The sequence below is a fragment of the Salmo salar genome, chromosome ssa26 (genome assembly GCF_905237065.1).
Source record: "Salmo salar chromosome ssa26, Ssal_v3.1, whole genome shotgun sequence".
Taxonomy (NCBI): domain Eukaryota; kingdom Metazoa; phylum Chordata; class Actinopteri; order Salmoniformes; family Salmonidae; genus Salmo; species Salmo salar.
In genome coordinates this window covers 9,837,160-9,863,990 of record NC_059467.1, presented here as the reverse complement: position 1 = coordinate 9,863,990, position 26,831 = coordinate 9,837,160, and the positions used below count along the sequence as shown (strand labels likewise).

The 26,831-nt window shown below is 42.4% G+C and overlaps 1 protein-coding gene across 5 annotated transcripts in view; it reads left to right on the top strand.

Annotated features, from left to right (window-relative positions):
* The first annotated feature begins 6,191 nt into the window (after nt 1-6,191).
* The window catches only part of LOC106587102 (protein kinase C and casein kinase II substrate protein 3), a 31,437-nt gene continuing 10,797 nt past the window's right edge, over nt 6,192-26,831 (top strand). The window contains exons 1-6 of one of the 5 annotated variants that reach the window (XM_045708861.1): nt 6,194-6,558; nt 9,868-9,943; nt 22,758-22,789; nt 23,263-23,363; nt 24,776-24,932; nt 25,218-25,453. In XM_045708861.1, the coding sequence (XP_045564817.1) occupies nt 23,310-23,363; nt 24,776-24,932; nt 25,218-25,453 (447 nt within the window). In that variant the 5' untranslated portion in view covers nt 6,194-6,558; nt 9,868-9,943; nt 22,758-22,789; nt 23,263-23,309. Of the gene's footprint in view, nt 6,559-9,867; nt 9,944-22,757; nt 22,790-23,262; nt 23,364-24,775; nt 24,933-25,217; nt 25,454-26,831 lie in introns of all 5 variants that reach the window. The other 4 variants (XM_014175097.2, XM_014175098.2, XM_014175095.2 and 1 more) reach the window with 4 other exon arrangements.

Below are 26,831 nucleotides of genomic sequence, written 5' to 3'. Positions count from 1 at the left end.
TTTTTATTACTATCTACCTGTACTATTAGTTCATGTATTTCCCTTGTTAGTCCTGTCTCTTTAGCCAGAAACGTCCTTTTTATTATTGATGAATATTGAATTAAATGACCTCTGAAGGTACATTTTTAAAGCTATCCCAAACAATAAGGGGATTTGCTGAAAAAAAGATATACTGGAAAAATTCTGTTATAAATGATTTTGTCTTATTTAAAACTAAGTTGTCCTCCAGTAAACATTGATTCAATTTCCAATGTCCACGTGGAAATTCTGTAAGAGTTATGTGAATGCCAATTAGATGATGATCCGATCGCAGTCTGTCTCCTATTAAAACTTTTTCAACCTTTGCTGCAATAGTGAAAGAGACAAGAAAGTAGTCAAGACGACCAGCTTGATTAAGTCTCCATGTATGTTTCACTAGGTCAGGGTTTTTTAGTCTCCAAATATCCACTATTTCTAATGTGTCTATAATATTTGTGATTTCCTTAAGGGCATTGTGATGATGGTTTGTAGAGTGATTTCCTTTACGGTCCATTGAGGTACTTAACACTGTGTTATAGTCTCCCACCATAATGATTAATCATTTGTTGCTTGTTTGTCAAATAAATTGGTATAAATATTTTCGAGGAAGTATGGATCATCTTGATTTGGTCCATATAGATTAATGAGCCAAATCAATTTTTCGTCTACTTTCATATTCAAAAAGATCCACCTTCCTTGCGAATCATTCCTGACTATTTGCATATTCAGTTCAACATTTTTGTTAATTAATATCATCACACCTTTTGAGTTCCTTTGTCCATGACAGAAAATTATTTCACCACCCCATTCTTTTTTCCATGCAACTTCATCTAAGGATGTAGACTGAGTTTCCTGTAAGCAGTATATGTTATATTCCTTTTCTTTTAGCCACATAAAGACTGATCTTCTTTTTTATAATCTGCTAAACTGTTACAATTATAACTGGATATACTTATTTCACCCCTTACCGTAACTAGATACTATTCTCATCAGAGGTATTATGATGGTCAAAAATAGAACTTTCAAATGTCTGATCTTTAGAATTCAAGAAATAGGTTCTAGCAATATTTGTTTTATTCCCTTGCCTGTGAGCCAATGCCACAGATATAAAAAAAATTGAGACAAGATATTATGTGTGTAGTAAATCTGAGTAGGTTGATGTGTATGATATCGGATGTGATTTATTGAGAGTGTGTACGATGTCTAAGAGTCGGCAGGTAGCCTAGTGGTTTGAGCGTTGGGCCAGTAACCGAAAGGTTGGTGGATCGAATACCCGAGCTGACAAGGTAAAAATCTCTCGTTCTGGCCCTAAACAAGGCAATTAACCCACTGTTCCTCGGCCGTCATTGTAAATAAGAATTTGTAATTAATTGACTTGCCTAGTTAAATAAAAAAATAAGAGTAAGACTATAATGTGTTGTCCAAATAAATAATAACCTCGCCAATTTATATGGTTGAGTGTCTATATGTGTAACATGTAGTGAATATAGCCTTAATATTCATGATGATAATTGTAATCCATATCATATCTGCATCATAATTACCTTTAACATCATTGAAAAACACATCCCAGCATTTCCATAGCAATTGACATTTCACGTGATCATGAGAGACCCTGCATTACTATGGCGACGGCTTCACGACAGTACAGATGTATCCCGTACAATATGTTATTATTCCCCAATGCCCCTATTCTGATATCTTCCCCTTGCTTGTTGTAAACATATATAAACATGTAGACAAAGACATAGAAAAGATAGACAAGCCAGAAACATATAAAATTATAAAACAGTTCTCAACAATCGAGGGAGAGCAGAGAAGAAAGCGAGGTCAAGTGTGAATGTATAATTCCGTATGTGTAAGCGAGCATGTAGTTGAGTATATGCGTGTTTATATCCACTTCATAGTGTTCAGATATTTTTACGGTTCCCATACATTCTTTTTTTTTGTAACCTGAAGCCACAGTAGAATTTAGTAGGTCCCACAGTTGACAGTGCACGTCAGAGCAAAAACCAAGACATGAGGACGAAGGAATTGTCCGTAGAACTCAGAGACCTCAGGGTACCAAACAAATTTTGCAGTATTGAAGGTCCCTAAGAACACAGTGGCCTCCTCCATTCTTAAATAGAAGTTTCGAACCACCAAGAATCTTCCTAGAGCTGGCCGCATGGGCCAAAATGAGCAATCGGTTGAGAAGGGCCTTGGTCAGGGAGGTGACCAAGAACCCGATGGTCACTCTGACAGAGCTCCAGAGTTCCTCTGTGGAAATGGGAGAACCTTCCAGAAGGACAACCATCTCTGCAGCACTTCACCAATCAGGCCTTTATGGTAGAGTGGCCAGACGGAAGCCACTTCTCAGTAAAAGGCACATGACAGCCCGCTTGGAGTTTGCCTAAAGGCACCTAAAGGACTCTCAGACCATGAGAAACAAGATTCTCTGGTCTGATGAAACCAAGATTGAACTCTTTGGCCTGAATACCAAGCGTCATGTCTGGAGGAAACCTGACACCCATCCCTACGGTAAAGCATGGTGGTGGCAGCATCATCCTGTGGGGATGTTTTTCAGCGGCAGGGACTGGGAGACTAGTCAGGATTGAGGGAGAGATGAACGGGGCAAAGTACAGCAAGATCCTTGATTTAAAAATCTGCTACAGAGCACTCAGGACCTCAGACTGGGGCGAAGGTTCACCAACAACCCTAAGCACACAGCCAAGACAATGCAGGAGTGTCTTCGGGACAAGTCTCTGAATGTCCTTGAGTGGCCCAGCCAGAGTCCGGACTTGAACCTGATCGAACATCTCTGGAGAGACCTGAAAATAGCTGTGCAGTGATGCTCCCCATCCAACCTGACAGAGCTTGAGAGGATCTGCAGAGAAGAATGGGAGGAACTCCCCAAATACAGGTTTGCCAAGCTTGTATTGTCATACCCAAGAAGATTCGAGGCTGTAATCGCTGCCAAAGGTGCTTCAACAAAGTACTGAATACTTAAGGGTCTGAATACTTGTAAATGTGATATTTCCGTTTTTTATTTTGTATAAATGAGCAAAAAATTCGAAAGGAAAAGTTTTTGCTTTGTCATTATGGGCTATTGTGTGTAGATTGATGGGGAAAAAAACAAACAATTTAGCCTTATTTTAAAATCGATTATAATGTAATTTTTTTTTGAAAAAGTGAAGGCGTCTGAATACTTTCCGAATGTTCTTTATGGGTTGAGTAAATTGACCAGATATGCGTTATTGTGTGAAAAAAACAATGTTCAAAATTTATTCTGAATGATCTAACGCCCGGAAACTCAACTCTGGACCTAAAAGCCAGTTCCACTGTATTTTTATTTTATTGTTCCCATCTAATCAGGGACTGATTTAGACCTGGGACACCAGGTGTTTGCAATTAATTATCAGAACAGAATACCAGCAGGCTCCGGACCTCGTAGGCTAAGAGTTGAGTACCCCTTATCTAAAGGATGTAGTCGAGGTCCAATCATTTTTTCCCTTTGTAAAGCACGGCGAACAATGCAGGCGCCAATGTCAAGTGGGTTTTCCAAGAATGGACAGGCCATGGTAACGAACAGGAATCTGATTGGCGGAGAAATCACGTATTTATTCACCAGGACACGCTAAGATCAAGTTAACCTAGTAGGTAGGTTTGCTTCAGAACAGAGTTTGCACAATTCTGGTTTGACATCTCGCTAAATCACTAATCCGGCTTTCTGGAATACCCCTCTGGTGATTGAGACAGGCATGGCATATGGTTTACATCGTTTTCATGCTCATTCAACCATTCAGTGACCACTTGTGGAATGGGGCATTGTCATCCTGGAAGAGACCACTCCCATCAGGATATAAATTATTTACCATAGGTTGAAGGTGATCACTCAGAATGGCTGTGTATTTATTGGCGCTAACCTTGCCCTCTAAGGGGTTGAATGGACCTAAACCATGCCAGGAAAATGCACCCCACAGGTCACACCATAAGAGTTGCCAGAACCCTAATTTACTCAAGTGTTTCCTTTATTTTGGCAGTTACGTGTACATGTAGGCCTACACAAGATGCAATAGGGCAAAATCTGTTCAGAAGCATTATACTCAGGATCACACAATCATGTAATGTTATCATGGATAAAGATTTACTTTGGACAGATTACCAACTTAATTTAACATACCTATAATAAAACATGTTTTCTTATGGTTGCTTAAAAAAACACAATATTTAACTTCAAACAGAATGGTTTCTGGATATTGTATTAAGAAGACAATGCATACAATTATTTAATGTTTTTGACAACAGTGGTCAGCATATCAACTCTGAATATATAGTATTTTCAGAAATATCACATCAATGACATTGGCTGCTTTGTGGTGTATGGTAGGGTGAGCAATCTGACCATGGGAAACCACTTGTAGTCAGTTTTCGGCCTCCCCTGTGATTTAGGGAATGTGCTCTCATGTGGCTTGACCTTTGAGCTTGCATTGAAGCCAATAGGCCAGCTCACTCAAAACATTATCCCACAATTTTGTCCTGGAATAGTCAGATCACCCCGTACTTGTCACTCATACTAGAAACTATTATCTGTTACCTGGTTTACAGCCATTGTATTGTAGTTACATACATTTGGAAAGTTCTTTAAGGCCCTTCAAAATCTACATTCTCAAAGTACTATATTTAAAGATGGTCCTAGTTGTGGAGATAACATTAACATATGATCTATGCAATGTATAGTTTCAGTATTTGGTGAAGAAGCCGGATGTCGAGGTCTTGGCGGGGTTACATATGTGGTCTGCAGTTGTGAGTCCGGTTAGATGTACCGATAAATGATCTAAAACAACATTGAAAGCTTATGGTAGAGAAGTGAACATTCAATTATCTGGCAACAGCTCTGGTGGACATTCCTGCAGTCCGCATGTCAATTGCAGACTCCTTAACTTGAGACATCTGTGGTGTTGTGTGACAACTGCACATTTTAAGTGGCCTTTTATTGTCCCCAGCACAAGGTGCACCTGTGTAATAATCATGCTGTTTAATCAGCTTCTTGATATGCGACACCTATCAGGTGGATGGATTATCTTGGCAAAGGAGAAATGCTCACTAACAGGAATGTAAACACATTTGTGCGAAATAATTTGAGAGAAATAAGCATTTTGGGTGTATGGAAAATTTCTGGGATCTTCTATTTCAGCTCATGAAACATGGGACCACCACTTTACATGTTGCGTTTTACATTTTTGTTCAGTGTATATAAAAAACCTTAATCATAAAACAGTCCAGCTTTCTTCTCATAGAACAACCACTGTTAAGGTTTTATCTTTTTCTTCATTACCCTACAGTTGCTTGGGGACCTTGAAGACCCACCAACCATGTGTCTCTCATAACTTCTCCGATCCATCTGATAGAAGTTAATATTTCTGAGAAGTTGTTATATGAGAGACACACGGTTGATTGTGCCTTTTTAATGTCCCCCGGCATCTGTAGGCAAAAGTAGGTCAACTGGTGAGCAGATCTGTCAGATTGAGAGCTGTGGGAGTGGTGTTTCTAGAATAGTCTCTCTGCTCTAACATTATTTAGCACTACAGCCAAAGATACCAGCATGTAATACCTTAATGACTCCTCAAAGTCCCTCAGGGTGAATTAAACATTATGTCAGAAGAGAGGAACATAAAACAGTGCTCTTCAGCAGATTTCCAAGAGTGAGGTCAAATAATAGTTATACTGTATGTAGCCTACAGTTTAGGTCAATATCATCTATTTATTTTTCCTTACTCATTGATCACATCCAACCTCAAATCATCTCACGCTATTAGCCGTGGTTTGTTGAAGATGATTGTATTGAAAAAAGTATTGTCATTTGGCTACAGTAGGCTACTTTCAACAGGAACCAGACGAAATATTAATATTGTGTGATTTACCTAATGACCTAGAGATGGTGCTGTTCACAAGTAATTGAATAAGGCAGTGGACCAAGCAACAAGTGTTTGGCATAATTCAATTAAATCTATTAATTCCACAGACAATGATGTTATGTCACGTAGAGTTGTAGCCTATGTGTTGAGTGATAATTAATGAAAAAGGTTTGATTCACATGGCCTGATCATACTTATCACTGTGAGCTAGCGACTCGTCTCTAGTCAGTAAAGGGTTAACGCCTGTAATTGGCTGAATGGATATTGTGGTTCGCGACAACATCCGATTACACAGCGTTGGAGACCTCTCCAGAACAACCGGGAGGATTGCCTTTGTACCTTCCTGCCCGTCAGATAGCACACGTTTTGGGGCTTTTGTTGCACTGTTTCTGACTAAAGTACATTTAACCAATTGACCGCCGATGATATTAGGCCTACCTCGTGAATTTGAAGCGGCAAGAAATATAATAATTATATCTTCGTTGCAATGGCAGAGTGGTATCTACGATGTCCTTGGCTGTCTTCGGGAAAGTTCTTGAGCGAAATTGTTGATGCACTTGGTTTGATCAAGGGATTGCTTTGGGAATTTTCGTTCCGGCGTTTGTAAACTCCTCGAGAGACGAAGGATTTGAAGCTGCAACAGGTAGGTCGCAAACTGGATGGAAACAAAGTAGACACGTTGTGGTTGTCAAATGGCTACAATTTTGTAACAATTCGACTTGTTTGCGTCTGTTCCATTGTTGCGGTGAGCAGGAGTTACATTGTGTCGATAATGACCTAGATATCAGCCAGGGTAGGCTTAACCATAGGCGTAACTACGACTCCATGAATGTAAGATCAAACATACATGGTGATTGTATGTTGAGTGACTATCTCCTGGCACATTATTAAATTGTGTTTGGATTCACATGTGTTTTAAATACCCTTTGTAATGTGTATTTATGGCCGTGGAACAATCCATTTATCCTTGGGCTACTGTAGGCTACACTCCTCTTCAATGGATATAATCTATTAGGCTACTGCAATTCGACAGCAAGCTATCTGGCAAACATTCAAGGTTTGTGTAAAACTGTAAAGTGAATTTGAGACGAATTAACGTTGTGTAGGCCAACTGAGCAAATGCTTTGTCTGTCAATCTTTTTCAATAGCTCAACTTTATGGCTATTAGTTGTATTGTGAACAGAACTGCCAATACCCATAGGCTAAATTACACACAGGATCGATTGGGGAACCTCCAATTGAAGATGCATTGCTCTGTTGTAATATGAGAACAGCCCCACCCTTTCTTAAAAGCATGTGTAATTTCATAGAAATATAGATTTTCAGAACCATTCAGCACGATCACTGATATGCCTGATCCTAGCATACTTTGACTAAGCATGAAATTGGTACACAATATCTTGCTTAGTCAGACTATGGCTAGTCTGATACTTGAGCTGGTTATTGTTCAACATAACTGCTTTCTTTAGTCAACAGATTGGATCTTGTTCTGGTCTCATTAATTGCAGTGTAGCCTATATGCTTCTTCTGAGACACACAGCTGTTCTCTAAGGACTGGTTTGGGGAAACAATGGCCTGGACATGGTACACTATGTTAATGTATGACACATCACCTTGAGACAATGCCCTTAAGGCACACTGCATTAGACCCTGTGTGTCTATAATGTAGCCTGTGGTGGTCTCACACTTGCTGCCAAGCTTTCTCATTGCTTAAATAACCCTTCCTGCTGTGATTCTATCTTGAGCCTGGAGTGCAGGATTTTCTCAATGCCAGCTCTATGAGAATTGTGGTTTAGAAATGAGAGATTCAGTCCGTCTGCAAGTAGCTAAAACAGTCAGCCATTCCTTAGGCTTTTTTTGTGTAGGCCAGTACTAACTACACTCTGTCCATTGATAGTTGACATTGCTTTTCACTCCTTCCTACATCAAGGATTGTAAGAGGGAATTATCTGAAGCACAGAGATATTCAACACCAGTCCTTCAGGGCCTCAGTACTGCTGGTTCTTTTTTTTTTTCATTGTTGTTGAAGACAACCTGTATTGATTATTGACACCTCCAGAGATTTTAGCACAGAGCAGACTACAGTATGTTTTTATTCCTTTGTTCTAAGTAGTTATTGGACATAGGTTGTGGAACAAACATGTCTTTGTTTCTCATTACCAACACTGGGATTTGAGGTTCACTTGGCCCTCTAGGGTAGGGTACATGGAGCTGTGCTGTGGCCAAACAGTGTATCCTTTAACTGGTGTAAGTGCTCCATGGAAGATTTGCAGCAATGCAAACCATTTGGCTTGAATTCTGGATGCCTTACTTTAGACTTGAGGTGGCGTTTTTAGTTATTGCATATGCAATTGACCAGCTACTAAATATTCTTTAATCTTTTAAACAATTCATCAAATGTTCAACTTGGAAAAAATTTAAAGTATGAGATTCACCTCAGGAACTGTATACACAACATTTATGTAAACATTCCTGTGTTGGTTGGTGACAGTGGATAACACTTTGCACCACTGTCCTATCCACAGGGTTTTCCAAAAATATGTCCTGCCCCACCCCCCACACAGCTGATGAAAATAATCAAAGCTTGATAATGAGTTGGTTATTTGAATCAGCTCTATAGTGCTAGGGCAAAAACCAAAGTGTGCCCCCAGGACTGAGTTTGGAGAAACCCTGATATCCAGATCCATTAGCCTGCCTTTGTCAGCATTGGACTGCTTATGTAATTAAAACAGGTCTCTCATTGAAATAATCCATGACTTCAGTCGTCAGTGTCAATGACTGACATGCCAGATAACAGCCATGTGCTTCAGTGGAGTGTCCTCTGGATCTGTTCATTCAAAGGGATGGGCTAGTTCAAACAATGTACTAATTTACTCCATGACGGGCTACCTAGAACGTCAACCGAAGGGTCAGATACTCAACATGCGGGCTGGTTTAGTGTTAGCATCCTTGAGTGCAAAACAATTTGAGTGGTTGGATCCCTGTTTGCGTGCCCCAAACATGTCTATCAACTCAGTTATCAATGTATGGATATAAGGAATGCTTTAATTTAGGTGGAGGAAATGCAGTTTGTTGACAGGGAGGATGTCTCAGTTCTGGTAAGTGGCAATATGCTACAGCTAGTGAGAGAAGCATGTTTAATGTTAGCCTGATGTAGCGAAGGCATGTCGAAAATGCAATGGGGGATGTCACCTGCCTTCAGTTTCTTTGGTTGTCTACACTTGACACTTGCATGCGACTTTTGCTATCAGAGTATGAAGATCGCTTTGGCCTGATTTTTGTGTAGATCTGGTTGACCACTTCAGAAGGTGGTCAGGGGTGCGTTGTGTGCGTTGTGTGCGGATTTCTCCTCTGTCTGGACGGAATCCGGATACCAAAAGTGCATTCAGTGGGTGACGTCATCAGCACTCCTCCCACAAGTCTCCAGAAAACTTGTTTTGGGACCAAGAGGCACCTTTTCGTTGAACCAGTTTTGAAAAGAGAACCGAACATTCTGATACATTTTAAAGTGCAATGGTGCCAATATATTTGACCACACCTGTAAATAACCTTGTCTAAGCCCTCCAACCCAGGGTTGGTAACATAACATTGGGGCTGAAGTTCCAACATTTCTATGGCGTTCAAACGGATTCCATCTCTTTGATTCTTAGCAGGTTATTTTAGATGTGATCCTGACCTTCCATAGTTGGAGGGTCTCTTCCAAGACCACCACACTGCGTAGTTTTCTAGCACACCCATACCTGGTTTTCCAATGCTTCTGTGTGGCATTTCACTCTCCAATTCAGAATCTGCCACCTTTTGGAGCCAGGACTTATTATAACCATCTGACTGCCAGCCTCAGTCATACTCTGACCGTGAGTGGTTCTCCTCCACTGCTCATGCTGTGCTCCTCTATACTCTATCTCTCCCTGTTCTCCTTAGTTAGTTCTCACACTCTGCCCCTCTCTTCCAGTGCCACAGAGAAAGCCAAGTTCCTCAACAGGCACCTCATCTTTGACCTCATCCCATCTCAATTAATTTAATCTTGGGTAAGTCCTCTTCGGGTTCCACTCCTATGCAATTTGTGGATAATGCATTTTTCTGTTTTATTTTTTTGCTCTGTGCTACATTTGTCTGACTGAATATTATTGGGTAGTTTGTCTGACCTTTTGGGGATGGACTGTTTCCCCATTGCTATGAGGTTTGTCATCTCCCTCAGTTAATCTTCACCTCTACCATGATTCATACAAGAATGCCTGGCCTCTTAATCCAATAATTAGAATGTGTGAAGTTTTTCTCCTTGAAACAAGTGTTACTCAGTCAATATTGATAGTAATCAATTAGTAATATTCTGAGTTCTTATATGCCGTACATTTTAAGGCTTTAATAGTAATCAGCACAAGTATTTCCTTTGCTGTGTTAATGTCTATTCCATGTTGTAGCAACACAATTGTTTGCTTTGGTTCGTGAAACACTGGGAGTATCACTTTGTGTTCTTCAGTGCAGGACTGATCTATATTTAGGAGTTGTGCATTCGGAAAGTATTCAGACTCCTTGACTTTTCCACATTTTCTTACGTTACAGCCTTATTCTAAAATGTATTAAATAACACATTTTCCTTATCAATACCCCATAATGACAGTGATTATAATTTTTTGGGAAATTGTATTTAAAATGACAAACTGAATTACCATATTTACATAAGTATTCGATAAGATGGCGCCGAAGAACATGGCTGATGTTTTACATTCTCCTAACCACTTGTGCAATTTTTCTTGATGAACTTATTTTTTAACTTATTGTGTACATAATGTTGCTGCTACTGTCTCTTATGACCGAAAAAAAACCTCTGGACATCAGAAAAGCGATTTACTCACCGCGGACTGGAAGAAACCTTTTCTTTTAACGAGTTCGACTGGAAGGATATCCTGCTTTCACTGGAACAGGCCCAGATCCATGCCTTGTGCGTGAAGAAAAGGGGACGCAGATCGGGGATCCTTCTGAGAAGCCAGAGGCGAGCGAGTAAACTCCCAATGCCTTCCGTTCTTCTTGTTGATGACATACTAAGATTATCCTACCAATGGGAGATTAAAAACTGTAACATTTTACATTTCACCGAGATGTGGCTGAACGAAGAAATTGACAATACAGAGCTGGCGGGATTTTCCATGCATCGGCAGAACAGAGACGCTACCTCTGGTAAGACGAGGGGTGGGAGTGTCTTTTTGTCAATAACAGCTGGAGCGATGTGTAATATTAAAGAAGTCTTGAGGTATTGCTTGCCTGAGATAGTATGGTCGACAGCTTATCATGAGGTATTCTATCTACCAAGAGTTATCATCAGTATTATTCATAGCCGTCTATTTACCACCACAAAGCGAAGCTGGCACTAAGACCGCTCTCAACCAACTCTATAAGGCCATAAGCAAAGAAAATGCTCACCCAGAAGTGGCACTCCTAGTGGCCGGGGACTTTAATGCAGGCAAACTTGAATCAGTTTTACCAACATGTCACATGTGCAACCAGGGGGGAAAAAATCCTAGTCCACCTTTACTCCACACACAGATGCATACAAAGCTCTCCCCCGCCCTCCATTTGGAAAATCTGACCGCAATTCTATCCTCCTGCTTACAAGCAAAAACTAAAGCAGGAAGTACCAGTGACTCGCTCAATACAGAAGTGGTCAGATGACGCGGATGCTACACTACAGGAATGTTTTGCGAGCACAGACTGGAATATGTTCTGGGATATATCCAATGGCATTGAGGAATACACCTCCTCAGTCATCGGATTAATAAGTGCATCAATGACATCATCCCCACAGTGACTGTACGCACATATCCCAACCAGAAGCCATGGATTACAGGCAACATCCGCATTGAGCTAAAGGCTAGTGCTGCCACTTTCATGGACGGGAGACAAATCCGGACGCTTATAAGAAATCCCGCTATGCCCTCAGACAAACCATCAAACAAGCAAAGCGTCAATACAGGATTAGGATTGTATCCTACTGCTCTGAAGCTGGTTGAATGTGGCAGGGCTTAAACTATGAAGGGAAACCCAGACGCGAGCTGCCCAGTGACGCAAGCGTACCAGACGAGCTAAATGCCTTATTATGCTCACTTTGAGGCAAGCAACACTGAAGCATGCACGAGACCACCAGCTGTCCTGGATGACTGTGATAACGCTCTCCGTATCCAACATTCACAAAGCCGCTGGGCCAGACGGATTACCAGGACGTGTACTCAAAGCATGTGCGGACCAACTGGCAAGTGACTTCACTGACATTTTCAACCTCTCCCAGACCGAGTCTGTAATACCTACATGTTTCAAGCAGATCACCATAATCCCTGTGCCCACTCACGGCAGTAGCCATGAAGTGCTTTGAAAGGCTGCTCATGGCTCACATCAACAGCATCCTCCCGGACACCCTAGACCCACTCCAATTCGCATACCACCCCAACAGAGCCACAGATGACGCAATCTCAATCGCACTCCACACCACCCTTTCTCACCTGGCCAACAGGAACGCCTATGTGAGAGTGCTGTTCATAGGCTACAGCTCAGCGTTTAACACCATAGTGCCCTTAAAGCTCATCACTAAGCTAAAGACTTTGGGACTAAACACCTCCCTCTGCAACTGGATCCTGGACTTCCTGACGGGCTGCCCCCAGGTAGTAAGGGTAGGTAACAACACATCTGCCACGCTGATTCTCAACACTGGTGCCCCTCAGGGGTGTGTACTTAGTCTCCTCCTGTATTCCCTGTTCACCCACGACTGCGTGGCCAAACACGACTCCAACACCAAGTTTGCTGACGACACAACAGTGGTAGGCCTGATCGCTGACAACGATGAGACAGCCTATAGGGAGGAGGTCAGAGAACTGGCAGTGTGGTGTCAGGACAACAACCACTCCCTCAATGTCAGCAAGACAAAGGAGCTGATCGTGGACTACAGGAAAAGGTGGGCTGAACAGGCCCCCATTAACGTCGATGGGGCTGTAGTGGAGCGGGTCGAGAGCTTCAAGTTCCTTGGTGTCTACATCACCAACAAACTATCATGGTCCAAACATACCAAGACAGTCGTTAAGAGGGCACAACAAAACCTTTTCCCCCTCAGGAGACTGAAAAGATTTGGCATTGGTCCCCAGATCCTCAACGTTCTACAGCTGCACCATCGAGAGCATCCTGACCGGTTGCATCGCTGCCTGGTATGGCAACTGCTCGGCATCTGACCATAAGGCGCTAGAGGGTAGTGCGAACGGCCCAGTACATCACTGGAGCCAAGCTTCCTGCCTTCTGGGACCTATACCGGCGCACACACCTGTCTATGTAAGGTCCCTCAGTTTTTAGATTTTTTTATTTACAGTTGATGTCGGAAGGTTTCACACTTAAGTTGGAGTCATTTAAAACTTGTTTTTCTACTACTCACATTTCTTGTTAAACTGTAGTTTTGGAAAGTCGGTTAGGACATTTTGTGCATGACACAAGTAAGTTTTCCAACAATTGTTTACAGACAGATTATTTCACTTATTCACTGTATCACAATTCCAGTGGGTCAGAAGTTTACATACCGTAAGTTGACTTTGCCTTTAAACAGCTTGGAAAATTCCAGAAAATGATGTCATGGCTTTAGAAGCTTCTGATAGGCTAATTGACATCATTGGAGTCAATTGGAGATGTACCTGTGGATGTATTTCAGGCCTACCTTCGAACTCGTGTGTCTTTGCATCATGGGAAATCAAAAGAAATCAGACAAGACCTCAGGAAAAAAAATTGTAGACCTCCATAAGTCTTGTTCATCCTTGGGAGAAATTTCCAAACACCTGAAGGCACCACGTTCATCTGTACAAACAATAGTACGCAAGTATAAACAGCATGGAACCACGCAGCCGTCATACCGCTCAGGAAGGAGACGCATTCTGTCTCCTAGAGATTAATGTACTTTGGTGCGAAAAGTGCAAATAAATCTCAGAACAACAGCAAAGGACCTTGTGAAGATGCTGGAGGAAACGGGTACAAAAGTATCTATAACCACAGTAAAACGAGTCCTATATCGATATAACCTGAAAGGCCCCTCGGCAAGGAAGAAGCCACTGTTCCAAAACTGTCATTAAAAAAGCCAGACTACGGTTTGCAAATGGGGAAAAAGATTGTACTTTTTGGAGAAATGTCCTCTGGTCTGATGAAACAAAACTAGAACTGTTTGGCCATAATGACCATCGTTATGTTTGGAGGAAAAAGGGGGAGGCTTGCAAGTGAATAACACATCCCAACCATGAAGCACGGGGGTGGCAGCATCATGTTGGGGTGCTTTGCTGCAGGAGGGACTGGTGCATGTCACAAAATAGATGGCATCATGGAGGACAATTGTGGATATATTGAAGTAACATCTCAAGACATCAGTCATGAAGTTAAAGCTGGGTTGCAAATGGGTCTTCCAAATGGACAATGACCCCAAGCATACTTCCATAGTTGTGGCTAAATGGCTTAAGGACAACAAAGTCAAGGTATTGGAGTGGCCATCACAAAGCCTTGACCTCAGTCCTATAGAAAATTTGTGGGCAGAACTGAAAAAGTGTGTGCGAGTAAGGAGGCCGACAAACCTGACTCAGTTACACCAGCTCTGTCAGGAGGAATGGGCCAAAATTCATCCAACTTATTGTGGAAGGATACCCAAATACGTTTGACCCAAGTTAAACAATTTAAAGGCAATGCTACCAAATACTAATTGAGTGTATGTAAACTTCTGACCCACTGGGAATGTGATGAAAGAAATACAAGCTGAAATAAATCATTCTCTCTACTATTATTCTGACATTTCACTTTCTTAAAATAAAGTGGTGATCCTAACTGACCTAAGACGGGGAATTCTTACTAGGATTAACTGTCAGTAATTGTGAAACTGAGTTTAAATGTACGTGGCTGAGGTGTATGTAAACTTCCGACTGTAACTAAGCAAGTCAGTCAACAATTTCTTAGTTGACAGTGCCTGTCGGGGCAAAAACCAAACCATGAGGTCGAAGGTGTTGTCCGTTGAACTCTGAGACAATTGTGTTGAGGCAAAACAAATCTGCAGCATTGACGGTCATTGTGGCCTCCTTTCTTAAATGGAAGAAGTTTTCAACCACCAAGACTCTTCCTAGAGCTGGCCGCCTGGCCAAACTGAGCAATCGGGGGAGAAGGGCCTTGGTCTGGGTTGTGTTCAACAATCCAATGGTCTCTCTGACAGAGCTCCAGAGTTCCTCTGTGAAGATGGGAGAACCTTCCAGAAGGGCAATTATCTTTGCAGCACTCCACCAATCAGGCTTTTTAATGGTTGTGGCCAGATGGAAGCTGCTCTTCAGTAAAAGGCACATGACAGCCAGCTTGGAGTTTGCCAAATGGCATCTAAAGGCTCTGACCATGAGAAAGAAGACAATGCAGGAGTAGCTTCAGGACAAGTCTCTGAATGTCCTTGAGTGGCCCAGCCAGAGCCCGGACTTGAACCCGATCGGACATCTCTGAAGAGACCTGACAGAGCTTGACAGGATCTGCAGAGAATGGGAGGAACTCCCCAAATACAGATTTATTTTTATTTAACTAGGCAAGTCAGTTGAGAACAAATTCTTATTCACGATGATGGCCTAACCACTAGGCTAACTGCTTTGTTCAGGGGCAGAACGACTGATTTTTACCTTGTCTGCTCGGGGATTTGAGCCAGCGACCTTTCGGTTACTGGCCTAACGCTTTAACCACTAGGCTACCTGCCGCCCCATCAACAGGTGCCAAGCTTGTAGTGTCATACCCAATAAGACTCAAGGCTGTAATTGTTGCCAAAGGTGCTTCAATAAAGTACTGAGTAAAGGGTCTGAATACTTTGTGTGTGTGTGTGTATATATATGTATATGTATGAATTTGAAAAATGTTATCCTTTTGCGTGTGTGAGGCTTGAGGAAAACAACTTAATCCATTTTAGAATCGGGCTGTAACGTAACAAAGTGCAAAAAGTCAAGGGGTCTGAATACTTTCCGAATGCACTGTATGTTGAAGAAATAAAACAAGGAAATTATTTTGAGGATTCTATGCTTGCTCAGACTTTGAACTGCACTTTCAGTGAAAATAATAGCTGCCCATGCTGCTCGTATACATTAATCAGATTAATGACTACAAGTTTCCAGTGTGGTTTATGAGCTCTTGGCTTCTCCTTTTTAATCTAAACCAATTTTGGAGGTAACAGGAGCCAATGTTCAGTTTCTTACTCTGTCAGCATGGATAACATCCCGAGGAGAGACGTATAACTTAATCTCTCCAGGTAGTGTTTCTAGCTCTAGGTTTTGTCATTTTATTAATCTAGCTGGAATGTTTGTCTCTAAGCAATGTAAGTAAACCAGTTCCACATGCTACGAGTTGTTCTCAAAGCCACATCTAAGGATGGGGGGGTGAAAGCTCCCATAATGGGTTCTGAATGTGCTGCCATTTGGAATCCAGTTTCCCTCTATGCTGTTCAGTCCTTGGCCTACTGGCCCACAATTACTTGTTTCCAGCTCTGACTTGAGACGACTAGTGCCCTTTTCCATGAAGGGTTCAGCAGTGTTTGACCCAAATCCCTCTGACTGCTACACAAGATCTGCTGTCTTCTGTCAGCCATCCCTGTCAGCCATGCCCCCGCTGAGGATTTCATCTCCCAGAGATTTAAACAGAATAATTCCAGTTCAGCTAAGTGATCTGGATGAGCTGAGCATACTGCCTAAACAAAGTCGGTGACCGGTGGAACGTCAACATCCTCTGACACAGGGATGTTGTCCTTCTGAAGGCCTGCAGCACATGATCTGTTTCCTCTGGGTCTGTGTGGAAGTTTGTTGCTCAGCTCACACTTATGGTGGTTATGTGCTTTCAAGTGTCAAGGGTCTTCCTTAATGCTTGTCATGTACTTTGTTTTCCACAGCATTTAGGAAAACTCTGCATGGTGCTTTAAAGGGTTTTGTTAGACAATATACATTGAATAGAAAAGGCACTGTCAGGCAAGGACCTAATTGAATTCCACCTATTTTTGGGCTTGTTTTTCAATATTACATTTTTAAATAAAAAAAATAAAAATTGTATAGGTTTTAACAAATACTCAGATTGAGCATGTAATCTTTAGCAAAGGCTACATGCAGAGACCCAGATGTCATGGGTATGATTCTGCAGCGTGTCATGTTTACAGACTTAATCTTCTGTAGTGTGAATTGTGTGTACTCGAAGTGGTTGCGCTGCCTTTGTGATTTAAATATATCAGTATGGCAAAGCCATCTGTTCGATTTTCCCCCTCATGTTCCGTTAAAGGACACGAATATCCCTAGATTCCATACATTTATGGCATCTGTATAAAAACATGACATATTAGTATCTATTGAATCTGAGCCTCTGGCCCATCCAGAGACTAAATCTGTATCCGTATGTTGAATCCAGTGTGACCTAGATATTCAAGCTGCTGATATGTCTTACTTATGCCGTCAGCTGGTCATTGACTGGAGATGAGTGGTGTTTGACCCCTCCTTTACCCTCCCTACGAGCTGCTAGTTTTCCCCCATGGTTCAGGGCTTACATTACTTTACCCTGGGCTTCAATCACTTTTGTCATGCTGCATCCCTAACTTTTCCGTTCTTGAGATGGGTCAGAGATATTTACTTTTTCAATTAGCAGGCCTTGCTGAAGTGAGCCTCTCATAGATGTTCCTGTTTTGGCATGTTTGTGGAAAATGCCTCTCCTGCTAGCATACATTCTGCTGCCTGACAGCACTGCCCCACCTCTCCTAGCCAGCAGAAAGTTGAGGGATATTGAATGTCTGAACTGTCTCCCACAAAATGAGCCTCTTCATCCCAAGCAGTCCATCCATGATGATCTGTTAATATCAGTCCTGTGTGAACGTAAACAAGCAGCTTATCACACTAAAAGCTATGTCACACTAACTCTGTCTGACTGAGGTCTGGCAATTCTCACCAAGGGTATTCTATGGAAATTGTGCGTGGTGTAACATTTTCCATTTAACAGTAGCTCGATTCCCATCCAATTGTGCCCTTTCTCATGCAAATATTCTAGAAACCACAAAGAAAATATGTATGTTTCCACCGAATGGACTTGTTGAGGCTTAAAATCAGTGCGTGATGACGAAGCACGCACCATGTACTTTTTCACATCTGTTTTCATGTACCGAATAAAAATCAAGTTCCCTCTGTTCTCCGTGCATTTTCAACTCTACCGATTTTTAGTCTTGTCACAACGCAACAGTTTAAATAGAAAATGTGCCTGCTCTGATCTTGGCACCTGCGCTCTAGCCATCAGCTTGCAGGTAGGCTGTGCAGGTTGGCTAGTCAACTGATGAGATTATGGATAAGAGCGAGAATACTTTGGTCAGTCAGGCATCGGCGATCATGTCACCAGAATAGGACCCTCGATATTTATTGGAAAGCGGCATCAAGCTCATCACCTTGCACTTTCACCACTTAACTTCAGCTGTCTTGATTTTCTTTTTATATACAATATGACTTGCATGAACAATGTGGATGGAAATATGGTTAATGTCTATCATATTTGTATGTCCGATACCTGTATGAATTCAAAAAAGAATGGTGTAGCATATGTCCACTACATGCATATGTATGTGGACACATGCTCGTCGAACACCTCATTCTAAAATAATAGGCATTAATATGGAGTTGGTCCCCCATTTTCTGCTATAACAGCCTCCACTCTTCTGGTCAGGCTTTCCACTAGATGTTGGAACATTGCTGTGGGGACTTGCACCAATTCAGCCAAGAGCATTAGTGAGGTTGGCCTATTTAGGCCTGGCATTCCAATTCAGCCCAAATGTGTTCGATGGGGTTGAGGTCAGGGCTCTGTGCAGGCCAGTCTTGTTCTTCCACCTATCTCGCTTTGTGCACTGGAGCATTGTCATGCTTAAACAGGAAAGGGCCTGCCACGCAGTTGAAAGCACAGAATCCTCTAGAATGTAGTTAATGCTGTAGCATTTAAGATTTCCCTTGACTGGAAATGAGGGGCCTAGCCTGAATCATGAAAAACAGCCCCAGACCATTATTCCTCCTCCACCAAACTTTACAGTTAATGCTACCTTCCCCAATGCATAGTGTCATACTGGCATCCGCCTAACCCAGATTCATCCGTCGGACTGCCAGATGGTGAAGCGTGATTCATTACTCCAGAGAACGTGTTTCCATTGCTCCAGAGTCCAATGGCGGCGAGCTTGACACCACTCCAGCCGACGCTTGGCACTGCTCCATGGTGATCTTAGGCTTGTGTGTGGCTGCTCTGCCATGGAAACCCATTTCACGAAGCTCTTGATGAACAGTTCTTGTGCTGACGTTGCTTCCAGAGGCAGTTTGGAACTCGGTAGTGAGTGTTGCAACCACGCTTCAGCACTCGGCGTTCCCGTTCTGTGAGCTTCTATGGCCTACAACGGCTCAGCCGTTGTTGCTCCGACGTTTTCACTTCACAATAACAGCACTTGACCGGGCATCTCTAGCAGGGCAGAATTTTGCCGAACTTACATGTTGGGAAGGTGGCATCCTGTGAAGTCACTGAGGTCTTCAGTAAGGCCATTTGACTGCCAATGTTTCTCGATGGAGATGGTATGGCTGTGCTGAATTTTTATACACCTGTCAACAACGGTGTGGCTGAAATGGCAAAATCCACTAATTTGAAGGGGTGTCAATATATACTTAATTAAAAAAAAATCTAGTTAGATGTGTCGCGCCCGTCAAATCGTTTTTTGCAAAGTGACTTATTTTTCAATTTCCCTTGTGGGTTTTCAGACTTGATAGTAGGGCTGTCCCTGACTAAGAGATTTATTTATTATTATAATCTTTGTCGACCGAGAGTCATCTGTTCTTTTAGACCAATCGATTGGCTGAAATTTTAAAACGTGTATTTTTCTATATAGACACACACCCTGTTTGAATGAAATGTAACTATATGTAGGCTACTTTGCCTGATGCAATTAAAAATCAAAACACATTACTAAAAGACCATGATCAATATAGCTGAACCAGATGAAAAAATACTTTAACCAGGCACTGTACACCTGGCGAGCGAAGTCAGCTTGCATGCGCCCAAACCCTCTCCATATTTCCAATATACCACGGGCTAAGGGCTGTATCCAGACACTCTGCGTTGTGTCGTACAGAAGAACAGCTCTTAGCTGTGGTATATTGGCCATATACCATACCCCCTCATGCTTTTTATTGCTTAATTATATCTAAATGTACATTTATACAAATCTAAAAGTAACTTCTATTGTCATTACCAATATTTACAAACAGCCTACATAATCCTAATAAACACTGCAGGTAAAAAAATTATCCTATAAATCACATTGGCTATGCATTGCCTGTCTGAAAGGAACTTGAAACATTGTATCAACTATTAACTTGGATCCAGCCTGAAACTTGCTAGCGAACCTGCAGCATTGTATTAAAATATTATGGGCCCTCAGTTTCTGCCAGTGAGCTCCGGACAGACACACAGCTGTAGGCTATTTGTGCAAGGGATAAACGTAATCGGGTAGGCCTTTTTATTACAGTTCCACCGGATCAGTGCATGAAATGTTTTCCACTTGGTTATCAAAAGGGAGAAAGCTGGGAACATTTTTCAAATGGGCTACTTTGAGGAGCTATTGTCATTCTCAATGGATAAAAACTGATTTTGTTTAAAAAAAAAAAAATGTCAAGGGCAGGGTAGCCTAGTTGTTAGAGCGTTGGACTAGTAACCAAAAGGTTGCAAGATCGAATCCCCGAGCTGACATGGTACAAATCTGTCGTTCTGCCCCTGAACAAGGCATTTAACCCACTGTTCCTAGGCTGTCATTGAAAATAAGAATTATTCTAAACTGACTTGCCTAGTTAAATGAAGGTAAAAAAAATAGAAAGGCTAAGAGAATTTTATTTGATTGAGTTAAGACCTCCACAACAGTATCCGATCCACAAATGTACACATTTTATAAGCCTACTCAGATTGACAGGAGAGCTCCAAACAAATGACAAGTAATATATTGACAAATTGTAAATGGAATGAAACAAACCAAAACATCTTGTTTCTCATAAGTGTAGCCTAGGTTGTGCACTCTGCAAACAACTTGCCCACTCCTACAAGGACAAACGTAAGACTGTAATAATACTATATTGAATGCATTAACAGAAGTTACCTTAACCAAACATTAAATATTAGACATGGTGGTAATTGTGATACTTGTGTGCCATCCATGCAGCCTCCGCAATAGATTAGTCCACTCAGACAGGTGTCTCGTGTACCATTTTTATTATTTTTTTATATTTGCAACTGCTCGACTAAAAATCTTCTTTGACCAACTTCCTATCGACCAGTCGACACAATGGGGTCAGCCATACTTGATAGGGCGTTTTTATCAGTGCAAAGTCACACTGTATAGCCTTGGTAATGAATGTTCACCAGAATCCATAGTCTTCCTCAAATTGTTTGTCAAAGGAAGCCGTTTGACTTTGTATTAGCTAGTTGTGCCAATCAGGAACAGGACCGGGGAAGTGGACGTATAAGGAACTGGGGCCGGATTCACAAAACCTTAAGAAGAAACTTCTTAACTGCCATTTTTTCCCCCTTAACTATAGACTTAAGAAAGTTTTTAGCAAAGTTGCTATTCCTCAAAGTTATTGGAAATGTTCTTAAGATTTTTCCTAAGAAGAAATAGGATTCTTGAAAATAATGCTTCAGGATTTCTTCTTGGAAATGTACTTAACTTTAGGACAGCTAAACCCTTGTCTTGAGACGAATGGATACTTTTGTAACCATGAACGTTTTCTTGCGCCACAGACAGTTGGCTACCGGATAATAAACAACATCAAGAATACAAATTACTAGCTCATTATCTAGCTAGTAATTAACAATATATTACAATATTCTAGGAGTGTTAAATAGCTAGCGCTATCTCGTCAATTTCCGAAGAAGAACTTGGCTAATGTTAACATCATTGGCTATAATGTCTTTACACGTTTGCTAGCTAGCTTACTGGTCTTCCACCATCTCTATGATAGATGACACCTTCTCCTCCAGCTGTTCCACATGAATGGTCTCTCAGCTCCCTTCTTCTTAGCAGCCAACTTCTTTTTTACGGCGTCACTGTCCCTTGCCATACCCCAGATGGCAGAGACAGACTCGGCCACTCTGGCCCATCCTTTATTTTTGATCTCTGCAGTGACCCCGCAGTTATCAAGTCTCCTCCACAGCAACCTTTTCCTGGCTGCTATTTCCTCCATCGAGTCTATCTTTTCTTGGTTATCCATTTTTGATTTTGATTTAGCTAGTCTGATGGCTGTGTGAAATAACAAAATCTGATCATCCCTGTCACATAGGCTTATTGGTTTCAAGCACGTCAATGCCATATAAGATATTTACGAAGTTCCTAAGAACATTTTGAGGAATTGCATTTCCAAACTATCCTTTAAACTTCGTTTTTTTTTCGTTAAACTTCTTACGTTTTTTCGCAAGTAATGTTTTGTGTATCCGGCCCCAGAACTCTGTACCGGGTTCATTTTGAGTTGGAAATTAATTTACCTAGCTTATTGGCTTTTTAAAAATGAATCTAGATTTTTTTTTGTTTTATTTTAATATTGAATTATCTTATCATGCAACGAATGTTTTTTTATTTTCAAGCATATGAGTGTACTAGAGCTCAAGGGATGTGTCAGGGTGCTTTGCTCTTGAGAAACATATTAGATATCAGCTATTTGGTTGACTTGCAATTAATATGACTGAATGTAAGTGTGCTGCTGGGTAGACCTGGATGACAGGGCATTGTTATCTTAAGAGCCCCAGCCCCACTCAGCCTGGCTAAAACAAGTCTCTCTGCCTCAGCTCAATCCTCTCAGACAGATGGACACTCAGAGGTGAGACCTGCTCTGCTTATTTCTCTCCCCTCACCCTAAGGGATTACTGGATTACACCTTCAGGGTAGACTCATTAGCTCTGTGAGGTGACGCTATGGGGCCTTTTCTACAGATTAAGGATGTGACGTAATATCTTGTGACTGGATACGTCATGTGTGGTGCTGTGGATCACTTGGTCAGAAAATGCATGAAACTTAGCAGGGTCAGGGTGAAAGGTGGGAAATTAGAAATATTCTCTCTTAGTTTTCTTTTTCTGCCCAGCCACTGCTTTGGTATTAACCCCATGGATGCTTGCCAAGTAGGGCAGCTGTTTACTTGTCTCTTGTGATGACATGGTAGTTGCTACTGTTGCTTTTGGCAATTTTCCAGCATTTTTCTCTTGAATTTGACTCCCAGAAGTTTGAGTGGGTTGCACATAACTATATCCAGCTACGTAGGCCATCTACAGTCAGTCTTACATGTTCTCTCTTCAGTTGAACAGATTGCCGCCATCATTCCGTGCTGTAAAGGTGATCCCAAAATGTCTTCCAATGGAGACCTGCGAGACGTCGGGAGCTGCGAAAGCTTCTGGGAGGTAAGCTAAAAACTTCACCCCCAGGGCTGCCAACCCTGTGGAACTGACCATTCTTTGTGTGGAAGTCGGACTACCACAGGACTGCCCCTTCAGGTAGCCTTCCATCGTTTTCATGGAGGGCTCCTTTTCAGGAGAAACACTACAGGGCAACACTCGTAATGAGTCCCTGCTGATTATACATTTCCATGTCCTGGCTGTAAGGGGTTCCTCATCCCGTTGGCTCCTCTTCTCCCCCACCTCATCAGGCCTGCCCCATCAAGTTATCACTTGCTCTGAGGAAAACTAGCAGCAGTAGTCACCTACTCTGTGCATTAGAGTTCAGTGGTTGATTATGTGATGTAATGTCTCTCTCTCCCTGGTGTCATGACTATCCTGACAGTGAATCAAGACTCATCAGCTAGGCAAATGTTTGAAGATAGCCAGACCTCTCTCCCACAGAAGAGTGGAAGGGGGGCTCTGCTGGTCTTGACACCTAAACACTGGGTCGTAAATTTAGAGAACTTTCTCTTGCCCTGCAGTATTGGGAAAGAAATCCCTTTTGTCTACAGAAGACCTTTGCCGCCAACAATTCTAACGGCCAAAGAATGAACTTTGGAACAATATTCATAAGATAGGAATGTTAAGAAAGGTCCATGGGGAACTAAAGAATAATCCTGTGATATGGTTTATTATTTTGTGATGGTATGACAAAGTAACTAACTCTGAAAGTGTACGGCCTGATGGAACGCCCCTGTTTTGACCAGAGTGCTTAAATGGACTAGCTAATGAAATTTACATTAGACCAGCCAACATACAGCGCAAACTGAGTGTTGACAAATGGATAGAAACTCTCAAACTCAACACGGGTGAAGATCACCTAGGAGACAAAAAATATTCAGTCTGCAGAATTTGACCAAAGACACAAGGGGAAAGAACAGATCCCTCTTAGAATAGTTTCTTCAGATGCGCTAATGGTTATCTAACAATCACTCCACTACCAAAAGACATTGTGACCGCTGGACAACCAGAGCCTTACATCGAGCCACTACCGATAGACGTATCCATCGAGTTAAACAGAGAGACGGATACGTGTGAATATATTGCATTTCTAATCCGAATTAGCCGTGGTTAGCGTGCTAAGTATTCTGGTTATGGTGAGCGTAGTTTCCAAATGTATGTACGATAAGTTGACTCTCTTTCCCCACCCCCTTTCCATTGTGTAACAAGCCATCATATTGTGTATTCTGTGTTATTTATTTAGTAAATAAATAAAAAGCCAATTTGTGTTTAGCTGATTTCATCACTAAGGTTAAGGTTCTTGCACATATCAAGCACTATGCAACGTTCAGAATGAGACTGATATGCGGTTTATGTGACTGTTCTCCATATGTAGCAGATCTTTCTTGAACAAGTGTATGTCCATCTTTACTTAGCCGGGGCACTACAAGAGGACGGTGAAGCGTATCGACGATGGACACAAGCTGTGCAACGAGCTAGTCGGCTGCTTCACGGAGCGGGCCAAGATTGAGAAGGGCTATTCCCAGCAGCTGAGTGACTGGGCCAAGAAGTGGAGGGGCGTGGTGGAGAAAGGTGAGTTGGCCTGGTAGTGGAGGGACTCATTCGACGTGGCCACCCCCAAAAGAGCCTGTAGTAAAGCTCATATACTGACTCAACCTTCTCATTCTCACCCTGCCAGTGCCTGTACATAAAACGGATGTGACACCCTTCCCAAAGATATAGGTCATCATTTACTGGTTGGATAATGACTTCACCCTCATTGAATGACTTGGAGCCAAGTGTTATTGGAGTGAAATGTGTCCATTAACCCTGTGAAGGGTGTCCCTTATCCGAAATGTGTCCATTATTCCCCTGAAGGGCCTCAGTATGGCACCCTGGAGAAGGCGTGGCATGCCTTCATGAATGCCGCTGATAGGCTGAGTGAGATCCACATGGAGCTGAAGGAGCACCTGGCTGTGGAGGACAGCGAGAAGATCCGTAACTGGCAGAAAGATGCCTTCCACAAGCAGATGATCGGAGGGTTCCGGGAGACAAAGGATGCAGATGAAGGATTCCGCAAGGCACAGAAACCCTGGGTCCGGAAACTGAAAGACGTGAGCGTTGCTCTTATTTTATTTTAACCAGTTTAATGTTCAGACATCAACCCTGAATGACCAATAATAGATTAGTAGTATACATTGTGTTTAGTATTGTTTGGTATTTTATTAGGATCCCCATTAGCTGTTGTGAATGCAGAAGCCACTCTTCCTGGGGTCCACACAAAACATGAAACATGACATAACACAGAAAATGTGTTGCTAGTCTTGTGTGGCGCAGTTGGTAAAACATGAATCTTGCAACGCCAGATTTGTAGGTTTGATTCCCACGGGATACCAGTATGAAAAATCTATGCATTTGCTACTGTACGTTGCGCTGGATAAGAGCAGCTGATAAATGACTGAAAATGTAACAATATACAAGAAAAGCTCAATGACAGAACTACATACATTGTAAAATGGCACACAGCCTACATACACTATATATACAAAAGTATGTGGACACCATTCAAATTAGTAGATTTGGCAATTTCGGTCACACCCAGGTGTATAAAATGGAGCACACATCCATGCAATCTCCATAGACAAACATTGGCAGTAGAATGGCCTTACTGAAGAGCTCATTGACTTTCAATGTGGCACCGTCATAGGATGCCAACTTTCCAACAAGTCAATTTGTCAAATTTCTGCCCCAGTCAACTGTAAGTGGTGTTATTGTGAAGTGGAAACGGCTCAGAAATAGGCACACAATGGCCTCCCTGGTGGCGCAGTGGTCTAAGGCACTGCATCGCTGTGCCACCAGAGATTCTGGGTTCGAGCCCAGGCTCTGTTGCAGCCAGCCGCGACCAGGAGGCCCATGGGGCGGCGCACAATTGGCCCTGCGTCGTCCGGGTTGGGGAGGGTTTGGCCGGCAGGGATATCCTTGTCTCATCGCGCGCTAGCGACTCCTGTGGCGGGCCGGGCACTGTGCACGCTGACCATGTCGCTAGGTGTACGGTGTTTCCTCCGACACATTGGTGCGGCTGGCTTCCGGGTTGGATGTGCATTGTGTCAAGAAGCAGAGCGGCTTGGTTGTGTTTCGGAGGACGCATGGCTCTCGACCTTCGCCTTTCCCGAGTCCGTATGGGAGTTGCAGCGACGAGACAAGACTAACTACTACCAATTGGGTACATGAAATTGGGGAGAAAAAAGGGGTAAAATAAAAAAAGAAATACGCACACAAGCTCACAGAACGGGACCGTTGAGTGCTGAAGCACGTAAAAATTGTCTGTCCTCGGTTGCAACACTCACTACGGAGTTCCGAACTGCCTCTGGAAGCAACATCGGCGCAAGAACTGTTTGTCGGGAGCTTAATGAAATGGGTTTTCATGGCAGAGCAGACACTGACCCAAGCCTAAGATCACTATGCTCAATGCCAAGTGTCGGCTGGAGTGGT